Source organism: Triturus cristatus, chromosome 7 (genome assembly GCF_964204655.1).
Source record: "Triturus cristatus chromosome 7, aTriCri1.1, whole genome shotgun sequence".
NCBI classification, from domain to species: Eukaryota; Metazoa; Chordata; class Amphibia; order Caudata; family Salamandridae; genus Triturus; species Triturus cristatus.
This window is the reverse complement of record NC_140590.1, coordinates 377,925,602-377,942,687: the sequence shown is the minus strand read 5'-3', so window position 1 is coordinate 377,942,687 and position 17,086 is coordinate 377,925,602. Positions and strand designations below refer to the sequence as shown.

At 47.3% G+C, this 17,086-nt stretch overlaps 1 protein-coding gene across 5 annotated transcripts in view; it reads left to right on the top strand.

The window, feature by feature from the left end:
* LOC146809721 (uncharacterized) overlaps window positions 1–17,086 on the top strand; it is a 614,997-nt gene that overhangs the window by 335,015 nt on the left and 262,896 nt on the right. For all 5 annotated transcript variants that reach the window (XM_085616561.1, XM_085616559.1, XM_085616558.1 and 2 more), the window contains exon 3: window positions 14,656–14,812. In XM_085616561.1, coding sequence (XP_085472687.1) covers window positions 14,656–14,812 — 157 coding nt within the window. The remainder of the gene's footprint in view (window positions 1–14,655; window positions 14,813–17,086) is intronic.

Sequence of the window (17,086 nt, the reverse complement as noted above, 5' to 3'; positions counted from 1 at the left end):
GTGAAAGTCCTGTCAGCCAATGCCAGGCGATCAAAAGATTCATTCTTAAGGGTTCAGCGAGGCTTGCGCCAAGTACCCAACGGGGCCTATAGTTCAAGTCTGAGGTGCACTCCGATGAAATCGGGGTGCGTGGTAACTGCTCTCAGGGCGGATTGAACGTCAGAAATGTGGACGGCGCGGTCATTAGACGTTAGCAGCAGCGGAGCCTGTTAAAGGGCCGCGTGCTTGAAAGGTGCCGCGCGGCTGCGTCCACAAGGTGTGGATCTTAGTTCGATCATAAATGCACTCGGATGTGAGCTGAAAGTTTAAAGTGCACTCAAGTGCAATAAGGCTGTTCAATGGCCACTCTGGGGCGGCTCCTCCGCTATGGCGGAGGAGCGTCGCCCCACTGCTGCTACCCAGCAGAGCCAACGGTGAAAAATAAAATGATAATAAAATAATTTCATAATCATTGTCTTTTTCACCGTCGTCTCTGCTACCCAGCAGAAGCAACAGTGAGCAGTGGGGCAGACCTTCCTCCTGAGCTTCAGGAGGAGTGTTGCAGGGATTCTGCAGCGAACAGTCTGCAATGTGCTCATGCTAACATAGGGAATCAATCAATCACCTATTTGTAGAGCGCACTAATCACCCGTGAGGGTCTCAAGGCGCTGAGCGGGGGGTGGCGGTGCAGTTACTGCTCGAACAGCCAGGTCTTGAAGTCACCAGCAGGTCCCGGGTCTGTCGCAGCTGTGTGGGGAGGGTGTTCCATGTCTTGGCCGTGAGGTAGGAGAAAGATCTGCCGCCGGTGGAGGTCCTGTGGATGCGTGGGACGGTGGCGAGGTCGGCGTAGCGAAGCTGGCGGTTCGAGGTGTAGAAGGTGAAACGCTTGTTGAGGAAAGCTGGACCGGCATTGTGTAGTGCTTTGTGGGCGAGGAGCTTGAAGGTGATCCTCTTGTTGACTGGAAGCCAGTGATGTGGGTGTGGTGGGGTGTGTTGAGGTCAGAGGCGCAACAAGAGTCAAATTTCGGTGGGGGCTAAGAAAAGATTTCAGGGGGGGGGGGCTGATTCTTCAAGCAAAAGTCAGAGTGGAGCTGCAGGGGCTCTAAGCAGGGGTGAAAACCATCAAAGCCTCATTAACAAGCAAAAGGTCTTTTAAAGACCTGTGAAGTACTCGGGTGCGGCTGTGTGTATGCCCGGAAAGCGGTCTCATCCCGGGCAGCCAAACACAACGGGGTGGCTGAAGCCCTTTGAGTCCAATGGGCGTTGCGCGCCTGGTTGAGGATGAGGCGTGCGGAGGCGTTCTGTATGCGTTAGAGCCTCTTTTGGAGTTTGATCGTGGTTCCTGTGTAGAGGGCGTTGCCGTAGTCCAGTCTGCTGCTGACGAGGGCCTGTGTGACCGTCCTTCTGGTTCCGGTGTGGATCCATCTGTAGATCTTACGGAGCATGTGGAGGGTGTTGAAGCAGGAGGAGAAGACGGCGTTGACCTGCTGGGTCATTGAGAGCGATGAGACCAGGATGAAACCCAGGTTGCGTGCGTGGTTGGTAGGTGTGGGTGCGTCTCCCCGGGTGGCAGGCCACCAAGAGTCGTCCCAGGCGGAGGGAGTAGATATGAGGATCTCTGTCTTGTCAGAGTTGAGTTTCAGGCGACAATGCCCATCTGGGCCACTCAACAGGAGGAGTTGTGGGCACTACTCAGTGTGCATAACAGTTTGGTCGGCCATTTCAGGCCAGCCAAACCGTCATGCACAGGTAGCATTTTTCCACCCGGCTGTGTTGTATAGCCGGGTTGAGAAAAGCCACAGGCTTCAAGGTACTGTCTGAGCGGCAAACCAGCTCAGGCCACTGGGAGTCTGTGCAGTGTTCACCAGTCAAGGATCTGGAGAGGAGGAACACTGAGTGGATGCAGCGCTACGTAAGTCGTAATTTATGCGTATATATAGTATATATATCTATATATGATGCGGTTTGGGGACCCAAGGAGACGTCGGAGTTCGAGGGGCACACAGACAATGGGGTTGAGCAACATCGTGGTGCCCTACATCCGGCATTTACATTTAACCACCCCCGCATTACCAACCCTGGAGTAAACAAAGCCTTCTGGGACCTCTAGTCATCACGCATCAGGCGTTCTACAGCTGGTGAGCAAAGGTACTTACTTTGGGGGCGGAGCGGAACACCACCTATCAGGATGTGGCAGGATATTTAAATCCATGATGGCGCCAACATCCTGTGAACCCCCCTGGCGCTGAAGAAGGCTAATTCAAAGCCGAAATGCATTCGCCATCCTGTGTGTTACTGAATAAAGATGCCTCCATGGTTTCCCCTACAGCGGCCTCTTCTCTTTCTTTGGAGGAGGTTTGTGTGATATATATACCCATTTATGTCCCCCCCCCCCCCTCCTGCAGCCCTACTACATTGCATCGGGCGTAGCCGCCACTTTTCTGCCGACTGATTGTGTGTGTAGTGGGCAACGCTACCATTAATCTGTTGCAGTGGTCATCCGATAATGGTGCAGCGCCATGCAGTTAAAGTGCTATGTACTTGAAAAGTGCCACAGGGCGCATGTCAATGTGTGTATGCTTTTTGTAAATGCTTGTATGTATCACGCTTTTGCGGACCCCAATTTAGGCAATCTCTCTGCATGGGTGATGCACTTTGTCAAGCAGGCTTTTGTCTGAGCGCTCGAGCCTTGTAAGCAGAAAAGAAGGGCGGGAGAGCATGTCCTGATACCTTGAGGTGTTAAAGATGTTGCTTAAGAACGTTTTAGGTTTGGATTGTAAGTTTGGGCAGATGTATAGTATGGGCAAGAGTGTTTCTTCATGCCCACGGCACAGTCTGCATAACGATGAAGTAGGTGTTGAAATCCATGTTGATAGTGCGTTGCTTGTAGGGGGTAGGCCATACCTCGGGGCTAAAAAGCGGAGTTTGTGGAAATCTCTGGTTATTTCAAATAAGTGATTTAGATGTATGTGTTTATGCATGTCCACGAGGGTTTGCGTTTTTTAAAGGATTCCTTGTCTTTGATCCAGGACAGTTTTGATGTTTGACATGTTAAGCGCCTGGGGTCTTATTATGTAGAAATACCGTTGGTGGTAAATTACTGCTTTGCCCAGATTACCACTATGCCATTCGGCGATCTTGCCTGGATTTCAAATATCTTCTAATAACAGCAGTACGTAGCACCTTTAAATCTCGGGGCAGTGATGGTCCTTCTGCACCACAAACCTTATCCTTCGTTTCTCCAGTGTTTATTGACTGTCCTTCTCCATCTATGCACCCAGGACCTGGAGCAGCATCCCTGTATCCACCAGGACCACCCCCACACTGAAGACGCGGCTCTTTAAAGATTACTGCATGATGTCACAGGAACAGACCACTGCCACTCTCCAGCCCAGCAATCACCCGAGCCACTCGTTTACTGTATCTCTGCCTTTGACTTGGTGCAGCCTCCCCTGCCTTTTGCTAGGTTTACACTACACAAACACGTACATACATACCTTACTACCCGTTATGCAGCACGCGTACATACATACCTTACTACCTGTTATGCAGTACACGTACATACATACCTACTACCTGTTATGCAGTACACATACATACATACATACCTTACTACCTGTTATGCAGTACACGTACATACCTACCTTACTACCTGTTAAGCAGTACATGTACATACATACCTTACTACCCGTTATGCAGCACACGTACATACATACCTTACTACCTGTAATGCAGTACACGTACATACATACCTTACTACCTGTTATGCAGTACATGTACCTACATACCTTATTGCCCGTTATGCAGTTACTACCTACTGTAATGTGCTTATTGCTGTTAGGGATTTCACCAAAAGTCTTGCACTGGCAGGAGCCCATTCTTAGTGCAGTCGGCCAAGCTCTGGCATTCAATTTCTGTATTATTGAGACCAATTTACAGCCAATTCAGCTCACTTTCAGAAAGCCTTAAAAACCTGGAGTAATCAAACCAATGGCAAAGAAGATGGTAGGGGACCCGCCTGCTGGATCATATCTTCACGCACCTTTCTGAAACGTCTGCTTAAGCGCCGCAACAAGTTCACTGCACCCGGATTAGAGCTCATCTCCGATTACTAAGAACCACAGCAAACACATCCGACAAGAGACCAAACTACAACTCCTGCTGTTTCAACTAGGCTCTCTGTAAAGACCTCGGTGGCAACCAGAGCACTTTGCGATCTCATCTGCTGTAGGCGGCACCTATTAATTCTACAGTACAGTGGGAATGAGGCCTGTGATACTAGAGCATAGTTGTTGTCCAGTGCCGTTGCTGCTGTCCCAGCGTACACAGTTGGTTGTGGGTGGTGGCCATTCTCTAAGTAACGGTCACCCTTGGGATCTTTGAATCTCGGGTCATTGGCTCAAGACTTTCCCTAGACCGGTTTAAACCAAAATGCCCCCCTGAGCACACTCCCCAGCTGAACAAGTATGGACGCTCCCATGCTAGGATGTGCTCGTTGGATCCCTGGATCACTGGATACCGTTGATTCAGATTACCAGCCTTCATCCCTTTCGCAGGGAGTCTGCTCAGTATCCCTTGGATCCTTCTTTCATTGCTAGCAGCCGGACCACTGCCAAGTGCAAGGCCCAGAAACTGGCTGTTCCTGGACTCGCTGTCAGTGCAGGCGCCTTCCGTCTATTTTACCGGTTGGATCGTCTTACGCTAGGCACTGTGGTTGAGGGCTGGCTTGTCCTACATCACAATGCTCACATTGGAGCGACACCAGATCTCGTTGCAGCAGTACTACAGTCAGAGCCAATTTATTTCAGGGCCATCCCAAGTTAAAGCCGTGGGACATTATGCTTTTTAAAGAGATGTAAGTAAATGAGTGTTGCTTTTACTGAGTCCTTCCCATCACATTGTTCCATTCCACAGCAGGGAAGCATTACCAGGCTCTCCATTTGTGCATATCCATATCCCCCAAAACAGAACCCCCCAACCCGGTGAATGTTGCCATGTTCAGTCATTTGGATGAACTCTAGAAGTTGATATAATTTTATCTAACATGTATACATTTTATCCATACTGTGCAAATGCTGAGAGGCTGTCCTTTTTTGGTAATCAGCTCACGGATAGAGGCATCCTGTAACACACGCCTTGACAGCCCATATTGTGTTCTTCGATTTCTCAAAATGTTGACATTTGTGATAATGGGAGAATGTCTACTCTCACAAAGAGGTGCGCTGGGAATGCTCTGATCTCCGGTGATTTTGCCCATGGAAGTTGTAAACAGCCCCCTCTCCCCCACAGGTAATGAGCAGAGTGCTCCAGTGCTGGCCACACCTACACCGACCCCCACTACATTCCTGAGTTAACGGGACGGTTTTGACATTTTAAAGAACATGCCCCTTCACGCCTCCTCCACAGTTAATGTGGCTCCTTCTACGACAAGCCAGGTCTGCCATTCCCTGATCACATGACCTCTCAGAAGGAGAATTTGAAATGCGCGGAGTGGGCTAGAGTAAGAGATGCCCCTCTTATTCTTTGTTTTTTAAGCATCATCTACGATTAGAACAAAGACCTGGTGCACATCTTGTGTGATGTTTTTTTTTTTTCCCAGAAGGCCTTGTGCAGCAAGCTTATTCTTGAGCTTGATCTGGCATCAAGGTCACTAGCCCATTGGAACAGCTGGCAGCCATCGTGTACCCACAGATGTCAATACCTTCCGATCACACCTCTGCCCCACAGCCCCGTTGGGCACAGTATCATTTCAGGTCTGGAGGGGGGGGTCTGACAGATCAAAGGAAACCTTCAACACAAACCTTCAAACCTGTACCTTCACTAGAAGTTCAAAGTCAAAACAGAAACTACTGAAACACACCTAGGTAAATAGAACCAGCCAGACTCATGACCAAAAACGTATAACCTAGTCAGTAGATGCAGCTACTAAACAGGAGACTAGGGGCAACAACCATCTGAACGTGCGATAGGACCTACTGGAAATGCCAGAAGGCACCACGGAATTAAATCCTTAAATGCAGAACGTGAGAGCTGGATACAGCCTTGTATCCACCACAGCACTGTCCTGCAGCTGCACGGATAAAAGCTCCGCCTCCCGACAGACCTGACGCCTCCAGGTTAAGCTGACCTGACTCGTCCAACAAACTCTTCTTGACTCCCGTCATCTGAAAGTTAACACTGAATGTCGGCTGCTACAACTGAGCAAAACCTGGCTCGCAGACAGCGGAGTAGGAATGGTGTGAGGATTTTCAAGCCTCCATGCCAAATTCTCCATACACTTAAAAGGATATTTTTCAAACCTTCAAATCTTCGACCTAACACTTTATTTCTGACCACTAACCTACAAAAATACCAAGAAAATCCTCCTACCAGGGGATTAGTGCCTGTTTACCCAGGGATGAACAGACAACACAAGTTAGATAACTTTCAAGCAATGGGTTTAAGCAAACTCTGAAAAGATCCTATGCATATGGCTGGCAACTTGATAGACCTTGTTCTAACACACAAGAAGAAAACATGGTGTCTCGCATTCCAACTACAGAAGATTCCACACAGTCCTACTCCCTGTTTTAAACACAGCAAGGCCAGAGATTCCTCATCTCTGTAATGCAAGCATTGAAGATTTGGGATGGGGCCTCCTGTACGCTTGAGTGGTCACCATGCTGCCCGTCAGTCCCAGGCCCAACAGCTCATCCCATCCCTTTGATGCTTGAAAACCATTATCGTAACCAAATCAAATTATTCAAGGATAGGGGCAAATAGTTTTGAAATTTCCCAGTAGGCTCCCCTCTGTTTCGTGGGATGACCCAGGCCTTCAGGTCTCGTGACATAGTAGCTAGGTTTTAGGTGATTTCATCATGGTTGCCAGACACCGAAAATCAAGATCTTGAAAATTAGAAGTCTGTCCAGCCTGCCTCAGACTCCTGACTGCCCACACACAAACCCATAGATCCTTACAGATCGTATGTTCCTACAGATATACACCGTGTGCACATTCTGGCCTCCAACACAATTACAGCCATCTGTCAGACACATCCAAACAAACACATGCGGGTGCAAATTGTTCATCTGTGGTACATTATGTACAAACCTTCTCTTTCTCATACGTACTCATACCTGTTACATGAAAAAATAAAGGGTATAACTGCCTCCAGCTGCACAAATACTTACTACCAAACACAGCATGTGTATGCATTCATCCTTTCCCTGTGCACAGCCCCCCACACAAACACTACCACATAGATAGACATGATGTGAATTTTTGCTAACACACACCCCTAAACCTGTTCCAAAAGTACCCACCAATCATATACCTAGACATACCAATTAATGCAGCCACTTTGGTGTTTCTCCTAATACACGCGCAATCAGCATGCGTACACACAAGCGCGCCCCGCGTGATGTATACACATTCCCACATCACGCAAGGACATGAATGTAAGTCTACCTCTGCCACGAAGGTATGTACATCTGCATTTGTGCACGTGTACTTTTGAAGCAGCTGCATGTGTGTATTCCACTTCCACGCGTCCCTAAATGTGTACACACGGAGGCAGGCGGTGAACGTATTGTAAACAGACAGCATCCCACATGCCCTCCTAATTGCCTGCCCTCCTCAGCTGGAGCAACAGACATGTTGGGTCCCATTCGAGGTCTGCCATAGCAGCCCCCGCTTCCCTTCCCCCAGATGCCGCAGACTTCCCACAAGCGCTCTTTTGTGCTCCGTCGAACGGGGCCCGGGCCGGGGGTGTCTGAGGGAAAGTATGACAACATGTGTGTTCTTTGGTGGCGTGCCTATTTGGACGGCTTCTGGATCAGAGCCCGGACGTGGCCGCCTCCCTTGCAGGAGGCCTGGCCCCACCTGCGCTGGGCCCGGGCCAGGAGATCCTGTTTACAGACTCCGACGGATCGCCCGGACAGCCGCCTGCCGTCCTATTGTGTTCTGTGCCTCCTCACCGGAAGTGACTGAAGCCGCATAGTTCAGGGCGATCTGCTGGCTTCCCCCATCCTAACGCTTCTAATTAATGCCAATGACTGGCTGGCGTCCACTTGTACTCTCTCCTAACGCCTGTTTCACTCGGCCTAGTTTCCTCGGATTGATTTGTCTTCGTCATTTTTAGCAGCCTCGGTTCAGTGTCCTCCAATTGCCCCTTTCCTTGAAGTTAATTGTGTCAGGCCAGGGGCGGCTTCGTCGCCTCTCACTTGCCTTTCCTTGTAATTATAGCTCTAGTTGTAGTTTAATGGTAGGCTCCTGTGCCTCGTGCCCTATCATTGGCCGCTACTTCGTCTCCATTACATTTAGTGACCTCGCTGTGTCCCGTGACCTCTAGCCGAGTGCGACTTCACTTTCCTTCTAATTAACCCGTGAGTGGCTCCGGACTCCTCTGATAGGCTCCTGCTTGTCCCTGTCAATCATTTTATGACTTAGTTTCTTGGCCTCTGATTGGGTCCCGTTTTTTAGGTCTCACCTAGCTATTGCGTTTACGCAATCGCTATGCGAGACTCTAGTAAGAGGGGCATTTCAAAGTGCTCCCAAAAGTGGATTGCATGGCGAGCACGCGCACAATCACGTGCATCGTGCCGCCATGCAATCCGTTTGGGGAAGCGCTTCAGCCCACTGGCGCCCTCGGCATCATACTTCAAAGGGTCCGCACCCCCGCCAAGCGCGCGCGCCATGCTACGCTGCGTCTCGTCGTGATAAATTTGCTTTCACTTTAGCGCGGCAGGAGCTCGCTCGCGTCTGGAGCACTTTAGAAGCCGGGCTTGTTGGTTTTCTAAATGTGCTCACCCTGTACTGATCACCTGACAGCAGGTTTTTGAAGAGGAATATAGCTAGCTGGAATACAATGAGGGTATGCTATTATATAGGACAACAAAGTAGCAAAAAGCTTTGCAGATGTATTGAAATATTTATTTGTGACAACCTCTCACCAGAAAATGTTGATGTGTAGGGTGATTTAGTGTTTCATTAAGCTACATTTGTTAAGGGGCTCAAAGTTGCCCTATCAACACCTCTGTGTCTCTGAGACGGCCCGGCCAGTGCGTCTTTTCTCACGGGACTGTTATTGTTGGCGACAGCAGGTCCCGTTTACCTGTTATTTCTCGGCGCTTTGCTTTCTTTTATCCCCCTGCACTGATTTGGCTTTCATTAGTCTGTGCAAACAAGCACTCCCATCACCACTTGGTTCGCCCTGGCCTGACCTCGAGGCGGACAGGCCCCAGAAACGCCGTGCGAATCTGCGTCAGGCCTGTGCCGCCTGATAGTCAGTCACACCTCAGGCTCTGAGACAGACTCTCCCCGGGGTGTAGCTTCCATTGGTGCAGCTGGTGCAGTGGCACCGGCACCGTGGCACAGAGGATTGAGGGGCCCACCATACCCTAACTATTGTTGTTTTTTACCATTCAAGCAGCAACCAAAGGGCCCATTTTTACCACAGGGTTTGTTTTTGTTGCAGTGTTATATAGCGGGAACTCGACCCGAAGGTGTCAGAGCGCTATACATGAGCACCAGTTGCATTTCAGACGGATACATTCATTCATTTTTTCAAGTGATTTGCCCAGAAGCACAGGATGCTTGAGCCTCCCGCCAGACTCGAACCTCGTTCTCCAGCTTCAAAGTAGGCCGCTCTAGCCGTTAGGCCACAAGCCTACAGATAAGCAGCCAAACTGAACATGAGTCACGCTCGGCGCAAACGCAGGTAAATAATAGCTGGTCTGTGCCCCTCTAATGGGCATAGCTATCAATAACGCGCAGGTGCAGTGGCACCGGGGCGAGGGGTGTGATGGTCCTGCTGTGTTCGTCTAATTGTGGCTGGCTTTGCTGGGGTGGGTGAGCAATTTCCTTCCTCGGCAAACTTGCTTTTCCACTGACCCAAGGCAACCTTAATTGAGGGGTAGCTGGCCTTTTCCAACCCAAGGCTCGTAACCCAAACACCTCACTCACCCATAGTCAGGCCACGCAGCGATGGCGCAGCAGACGTTCCCACGCCCGCCATTCCCTCAGCGTTCGAGGTCGGCCTGACTCCACAATGACATCAAACATGTGTTATGACAGGGCGCAGACCATCACCCAGACAGAGCGGTCCACCTTTGATGCCAGGCCAGCGTCTCGCGAGTGGGACTTATGCCGACACATCACCCAGGGCCGCGTGGAACAATAACTCAGTGGGTTAATACACCCATTGCAGAAATAGATGTGTACCCTGAGGTCCTGATGGGTTCGTTCATTAGTCATATGTGTGGGGGTCAAATAATCTTCAGTGTTATCAAAAGTGCAACCATGTTTCTTGGTCTTCTTGAAATGATTCTATCCACCAATCTCAGGAACAACTGGTAAAACAGAACAAAAGAGGAAACTGTCTGTCTGCTATCACATGCACTGGTGCAGCTGGATTTAAACAACAACGTTGTGAGTGTACAGAAATTCTGCATTCTGTGATTTGTTTTCGAAATAGGTATTCGCTTACAAATCTAATGTGTTATATGATTAATAAAAGGGAAAGGAACATCCGTCCTGTCAGAGAAGTTTTTGTTTTCTTCTAAAATTATTTTTATGTTTTTTGTGAGACTACTTGGGCCTGGTATGTTGGCTCACTAGACTAATGCATCCACGTCAGTAGTTTGTGTTTAACCTCATGGTCATATATTTGACTCCCAGAGGGCCCGCTAAGCATTTTTATCCTTCAAAGGTTGATAAAATGAGTGCCAGTGAGTTGGGTTAACAATAACATATATTTAATATTATATAGCGCCAGGATGCTTCCTCGGGAGGAACATGCACTTTACAAATTCGCATTATGTGTGTCTCAACAGGGTGGGCACAAGAGCAAGGAACAAAAGCAGGTAAAACTAAAGCTGAGTCAGTCATATGTTAGCCTTGTGCCTCTGACAGAACAGCTGTGTTGTGGGCAATCCACACAGGCCTGACTGAAGGGAACACCATGTTAAACAAGCATTGACATAGCCAATAGGTCTCGCTTTTGGGACCTTATAAGTGTTTAGCCATGCAACAGTTGCATTCATTGAGCAGTCATTTTATGACTTAGTTTCTTGGCCTCTGATTGGGTCCAGTTTTTTCGCCTTGTAATTAATTGTGCTCCTGGATCCCAGGACCACTGATTGTGTGTCCTCCTAAGTAATGACTTCACTGGCTCTCCAGCCATTTGATTGGTTCCAGCGTATCCCTCTTGCCCTTGGAACCACTGCTGAGCCAATTACCCTCTCGTTCTAGAGATTCTGGTGCTCTTTACCTGTAGATGACATGTGTTGTGTCCTAGTTCGTCTCATTGGCTCTCCTGTGTAGTTACTGATATCACTGGATCCTCCCTGCTTTGATAACTGGGGCTTTCTTGTCTTGTAATGTTGTGTGGGCCCCAGGTTCTGACACATTTCCAAGTCTCACTCTGTGTAATTAAGATCTCTGGGTCCTCGTGTGTCTCACAGGGTATTTCTCTACTTTGTTTAGCACTTGCCACATTGTCCCAGGTCCTCTAATGGGGTGCTTGCTTCTTTCTCTTTAAATATTGATAATCCCCGGGCTCTGGGTCCACTGACTGCTTTCCTCTTCTTTTAATTAGTATTACTGAGGTCCAGGTTCTCTCCTTGGTTGACGCTTCTCTCTAATTACACCACTGAATTCCACCTCATCTGAACGGCTCATGCTTCTCTTTATCTAGTTCATGAAAGCCCGAGGTACCCGTTCTCTTGGTTGGCTGGGGCCTCTCTCACTTAGGAATTCATGAAGGTCAGTGGGTTCTCTGGGGTGATGCTGCTAATCTCTTGCTGTGATTAGCGATAGTCGCGCAGCCATGAGTGGCTGCCTGCCGCCCCCCTTGACACTAGGCCACACAACCTTTCACTCACCGGCACCTGCCTTTTTTAGGGCCTTTAACATGATTCTGTCGCTTTCACAGGACCTCGGGTTAAAAGCTGCCTGTATAGGTCTGGCTAGAGACCGCGTTAGCTGCAGTTTACAGCTAATGTAATCACACAGAAAGTGCTTTAAGAAGCATTATTGATGGCGGGATTTGGCCCACCCCTATGTTGATCTTCTGTACAAGTATTAGATTGAGGAGTAGTTCTGTGATTCCGTTTATTAAGTAGTTCCATTTTAGCTTATGGAATGTCAAATGTCCTTGTACTGCGATGGACTTGTATTGTTACACTACATAGCATCGATAAAAATGAAACCACATGTGTTTATTATGTACTAGAAGCTGCTGCCGGTGTTTCAGCAAGAACAGAGTTTCAGGCCTCATGAGCCAGCAGCATGTCCAGCTCAACAGGCATGACTGCCTCATTTGAACATCATGACAGTGTGGCAGATTAAGTCTTATCTAGAGCACAATTTATTCCTGTGGCCTCAAAGGTGAGCCACATTGGATTATAAGGGGAATATCTGTATTTACAATGGCACTGATGTCAGTTATGAACAACCAACCATCTAAAGTGATGAGATTTCCCCCACAATTTAGTTTCACTGGACGGGTTAGAGGGTTTCTCTCAGCTTCCAGCTCCACTGGTCTGGCAGGCCAGCAGAAGCATGCCTCACTGACCTGTGGTGAAAGCTTACAGCAGAGTGGCCGGAGGAAACTGCACCCACTCAGCTGTATCTGTGCAGTCCCTTCCCCCATGTGCTGCATCTGATCCCAGAAGCTCCCCTACCAATCTACTTTCCAGACCTAGTGCAGGCAGATTGTTGTAACTAGCATGGTTGTCTGTAAAGAGATTATATATAGGATTAACTATTGCCTGTCATATGTAATAAGGATGTTGTAAGTCACCGAGGAGTCCCATGACCATGTAAAATAACAAGACAGAGGCTATAGCTCCTTTAGAAGGTCATGGTAAACTAGTTGACTTGCAATATCTTTATAAGGTATGTCCTGAGGCATGTTATGCCTTACAATACATGGGCACGTACCATCACTCCTCCAACAAACATCTTAAATTCTTGGGGTTTTGCTCCTTCATAAGAAAGAGATAGTGTGGTTTGGACTTGAAGAATAAACTTTAAATCTGTAGTATGAAACTAAACGCACCAAAATGTAGTTAGCAGAAATGTATTTGAATCAGTTTAATGTAAAATCTTTTTTTTTTTTTTTGTAAGGCTGTAGCTCAAAATGAATAGTAACACCTTGAGGCATTCTTTCTTTTCTGTTACGAAAAATAAACACATTGCCATAAATCTTTATTTTCTGGTGATTGCTGTTCATTTAAGAAAAACAGATCAGAAGAACAAAAAGCCAATTCTCATTTTCTGTTCCGTAAACTGCAGCTTTACTAATGCTCATTCCATGATCTGTCATTCACCTTGGCTGTTGGCTTTGGCAGCAAGCATTATGACATAAATACTCAACTGTAACCAATGATTACAGTTGAGCAGCTGCATAATTACCTTATTACAGGGGACTATACATGTCACAACTCAACTGTAATTGGGAAATTAGACAGTACTTGGATAACGGGTTCCCAAATATTATATATTTTTTCTAACACAAAGGGCGAAGACCCCTCGAGGCCTCATGAGCAGATTTCTTTTTCCCTCTGGGGAGTGGAACTTGTAATATTTTAAGATTGAGGCGCGTCACTACTGCCCTCCGTGGGAAATACATACTCTGCATTTCAGTGCTCTCTGCACAGTCTGACAGGACACAGCTCTGGCCACAACCACCCATTTAAAATGTCTCTTGAATGAGATTTGTGTGAATGTCACTATTGGACAGGTAACACGAAGAGCACTATTGATTGTAAAGGACGGGTGTGTGGCACCTTTGCTAATACGACTCTGAAGATTGCATTATGGGTCAGACTGTAGAAAGAAGATTATGGGTTAAAATGCAGTGTGTTTACTTCAAGTTAATGGTCAGTGATGGGGTTTATATGAGCCTTGAGCATATGTTTGAAACGAAGACTATGTAAAAAGAGTATTTTTACTCCCAAACCTGCTCAGAGCATACACGTGTGCTCCAACACGCACACACAGTTCAAATTTATTGCTTCCCTGAAGCAAAGTAAAAATGTTCCCTCTGTTACTGTATAATTATAAAAAGTTACAGTACTGTACATTACGACTTCAAAGCCAGTCGTAATGTCATTACCAGTTGTTTTTATTGTAATCAGTAGAAGTCACTGGATCCCAGGTTCTTCAATTGACTTCCTCTGTCTTCTGCATTCAATACCATTGGATCCCATGTCCTACGATTGGCTGTTTCTCTGCTCTCCTATTGTTAAATGGTTTAGCTTTCTTAAGTCATTTGCCTTTTTTATTCTCCTTCTCCCTGAAGTCCGTGTTACACCCGGCTCATAGTACTCTGGTGTTCCGCTGTTTCCTCCTCCCAAATTAATACCTGTCGACATTCAGTCACAGATCCACCATATGGAACGACACTATCTTCTCCTCATCCCGCAAGGGAATGAACCTTCCAAGATTCTTGGTCTCCTAGCTTGAGTCTTCAGTATCACATTTTTTCTCCCTAATGTGGATCCAATGTCCAGAAACCCCTGTAGTTGCACGTTCTCTTTCCCCATCTCTGGGTGAACTCTAGTTTCTGTTGCCTCTTAGCCTTATTCATGTATGCCACTTTGTAGCCTTTTTAGGTTCTTCTCAGTCCTACTTTCACACCTCCCCCACTTAATGTTCTGTGTTCTTATTGCTCTTCCTTTGATCTCTTGCAGACATACTCTGGCCTTTTCTGTGTGGTCATCAACCCATACAAGAACCTGCCTATCTACACGGAGCAGATTGTGGAGATGTATCGGGGCAAGAAGCGCCATGAGATGCCACCACACATTTATGCCATCTCCGAGACTGCCTATCGCAGCATGCTGCAAGGTGAGACATGTTTGCCAGGATGTGTCTAGATGCCAGAAGGGGGATAAAATGGATAGCGCTTAGCAGCAACATGCTGCCAGGAGTGTTACTTGAGTCGAAAGTACCTTGCTGCATTGGACCTCCTCATCCCTTAAGTATCAAAGTGATCTGCATGGAGGTGGGGTGATGTTGTGGAGGCTTGTTGCTTTCCCTCTCTGGGTCCAGTAGTTGGATTAAAGGCCTACCCAGTGTTCATTTTGTGAGTACCTGTTTACTGGGTGCCAGACAGATGGGTTAAAAGCACCTTTAGGGCACATTGCAAGGGTCGGCCTGCCCTCTGGGTGTCAGATGTGTGGTTTGGAAGGCAGGAGCGAAGGCGTAACAGTCCATGCTGAAAGGGAGACATGTCCACCAGTTTCAGGATAAGGAAAGGTTAACTGAAGTGTGCTCCGTGAGGAGATATGCCCACTAGTTATGAGTGGATTGAAGGGTTGAGTAGAAGCTAAAAGCTTTCCACAGCGTGCTGAAAGGAGGGTTTGCCTGTCTAATACTAGACTGGGTAAAGGCTCACCACAATACCCAGTAAGAGAAGACCCGCCCACAAAGCATACACGGTTTGGCAGGAAAGAAGTTAGATGACTGCTAAATTATGTTGCAGAGCCCAGTCCCCTGGTAAGAAAGGGTTTTCAGGGTAAATATGGGCCAGAGCCAACAATGCCATGCTTTAAGATGCTGGTCCTCTACGACTATCATATGTGGGTCGATAAAGGCCACATTCATTGCAGTATGTCGAAGGAGGAAGTGGAAACGGAGCTTCAGAGGTTGGACATAGGATACAAGATTACTGCAGCACGTGAAAGGTAGAGACCTGCTTCTAGGTGGCAACGGTGTAAGATTATACCATAGTATTCTGCTAGGAGAGACCATGCATCAAAGCTACTTGAGGTACAGGCCTACCACAGTATTCTTAAAGTGGAGACCTACCCTCCAGATGTTAGGGATGGGCTGTGAATTACTAGTGAAGCAAGGAGAGATGTGTCCATTTGGTTTTATTATGCATGGCCACTGCATATCTGAGAAAGGGAATGCGGCAGGCTGAGCGTAGAAGTAAACTGGTGATTAAACATCAAGGCTATCAAAGCTATACAGCTATACAGCAAGCAGACCTGGCCTGATAGATGTCTGCCGGAAACTAGGATTAAAGGCCTTACACCGAGATTACCTGATGTGGTGGCATCAGCACAAGTGTGTTGGTCTCCCTCACCTTGACCCAAGGTGCCCCAAAATTACCACATCTCCCACCAGAAACATTCATTTACATACATTAACTATACTAGGGTGAAGTTCAGTTGGTGTCATCCAGCTGACTCTGCTTTGGGAAGAACAGGCACAGAAGCAGCTGTCCTCTCCCGCCAGATAGGGTGGAGAGAGGGTGCGGGGTAAGCAAGAGAGATGAAAAGAAGTAAGGTATGTCAACAAGGGGGTCCACACGCTTTACTTACGGTCACAAAAGATTTCTTGAGGTTTTAAATCTTAACCATTTATATTGGCTGGGGCTCACAGACCACACTGTATTTAACACCACCATCAAAAGGTGTAACGCTAAGTATTAATGCAATGAGTTGACTTTTGTATGACATGGCTAATGTATTAATGTGATGAATTAACCATCTTATAATGTTATGTAGCACAAACACATATCTTAGTGTTATTTCCTTGGAGCTCTTTTAACACTAGGTTTGCTCTCATAAAAACGAAACTACAAAGAATTTGTTATAATTACTTGTTTACTCACTGGCGCCTGTAGCACATATCTGCCAATGTTTTAGATCAGTATGTGTGACATTTTCATAATTTTAGTGCAATTATGAGTGACATTGCAGCCAATATGAGTCACACTTTCTCGCAAGCAAAATAAAGCATTAAAGATTAGGGAAGCATATAATTATCAGAAAATACATTAATTCCGCAACGAGAAACTTTAAGAGGATCTTAAAATAACTGCACAGCACTAGAAATGAAAGTGCACCACTAACCTAGTCCACTACTCGGGTGGGGGTGGCAAGTGGTAACTACTTTACTTACTAAATGTTTTTGGTGATCACATCTTCGGCCAGCTGGCCTCGGCGACTGACTCTGCAGTAGGCTTAGGATGCCTTGAACCACCCTCCACAGCAATCATTTTCTGGTTAATGACGCCTGTGCTCGGTTAGTTCAGGCAGCCTGTCAGAGTCCCCGAGTCCTTTCGTGGCAGCTGCTGCAACCAAACCGGACGGTCATTGAGTGTGGCGGTCA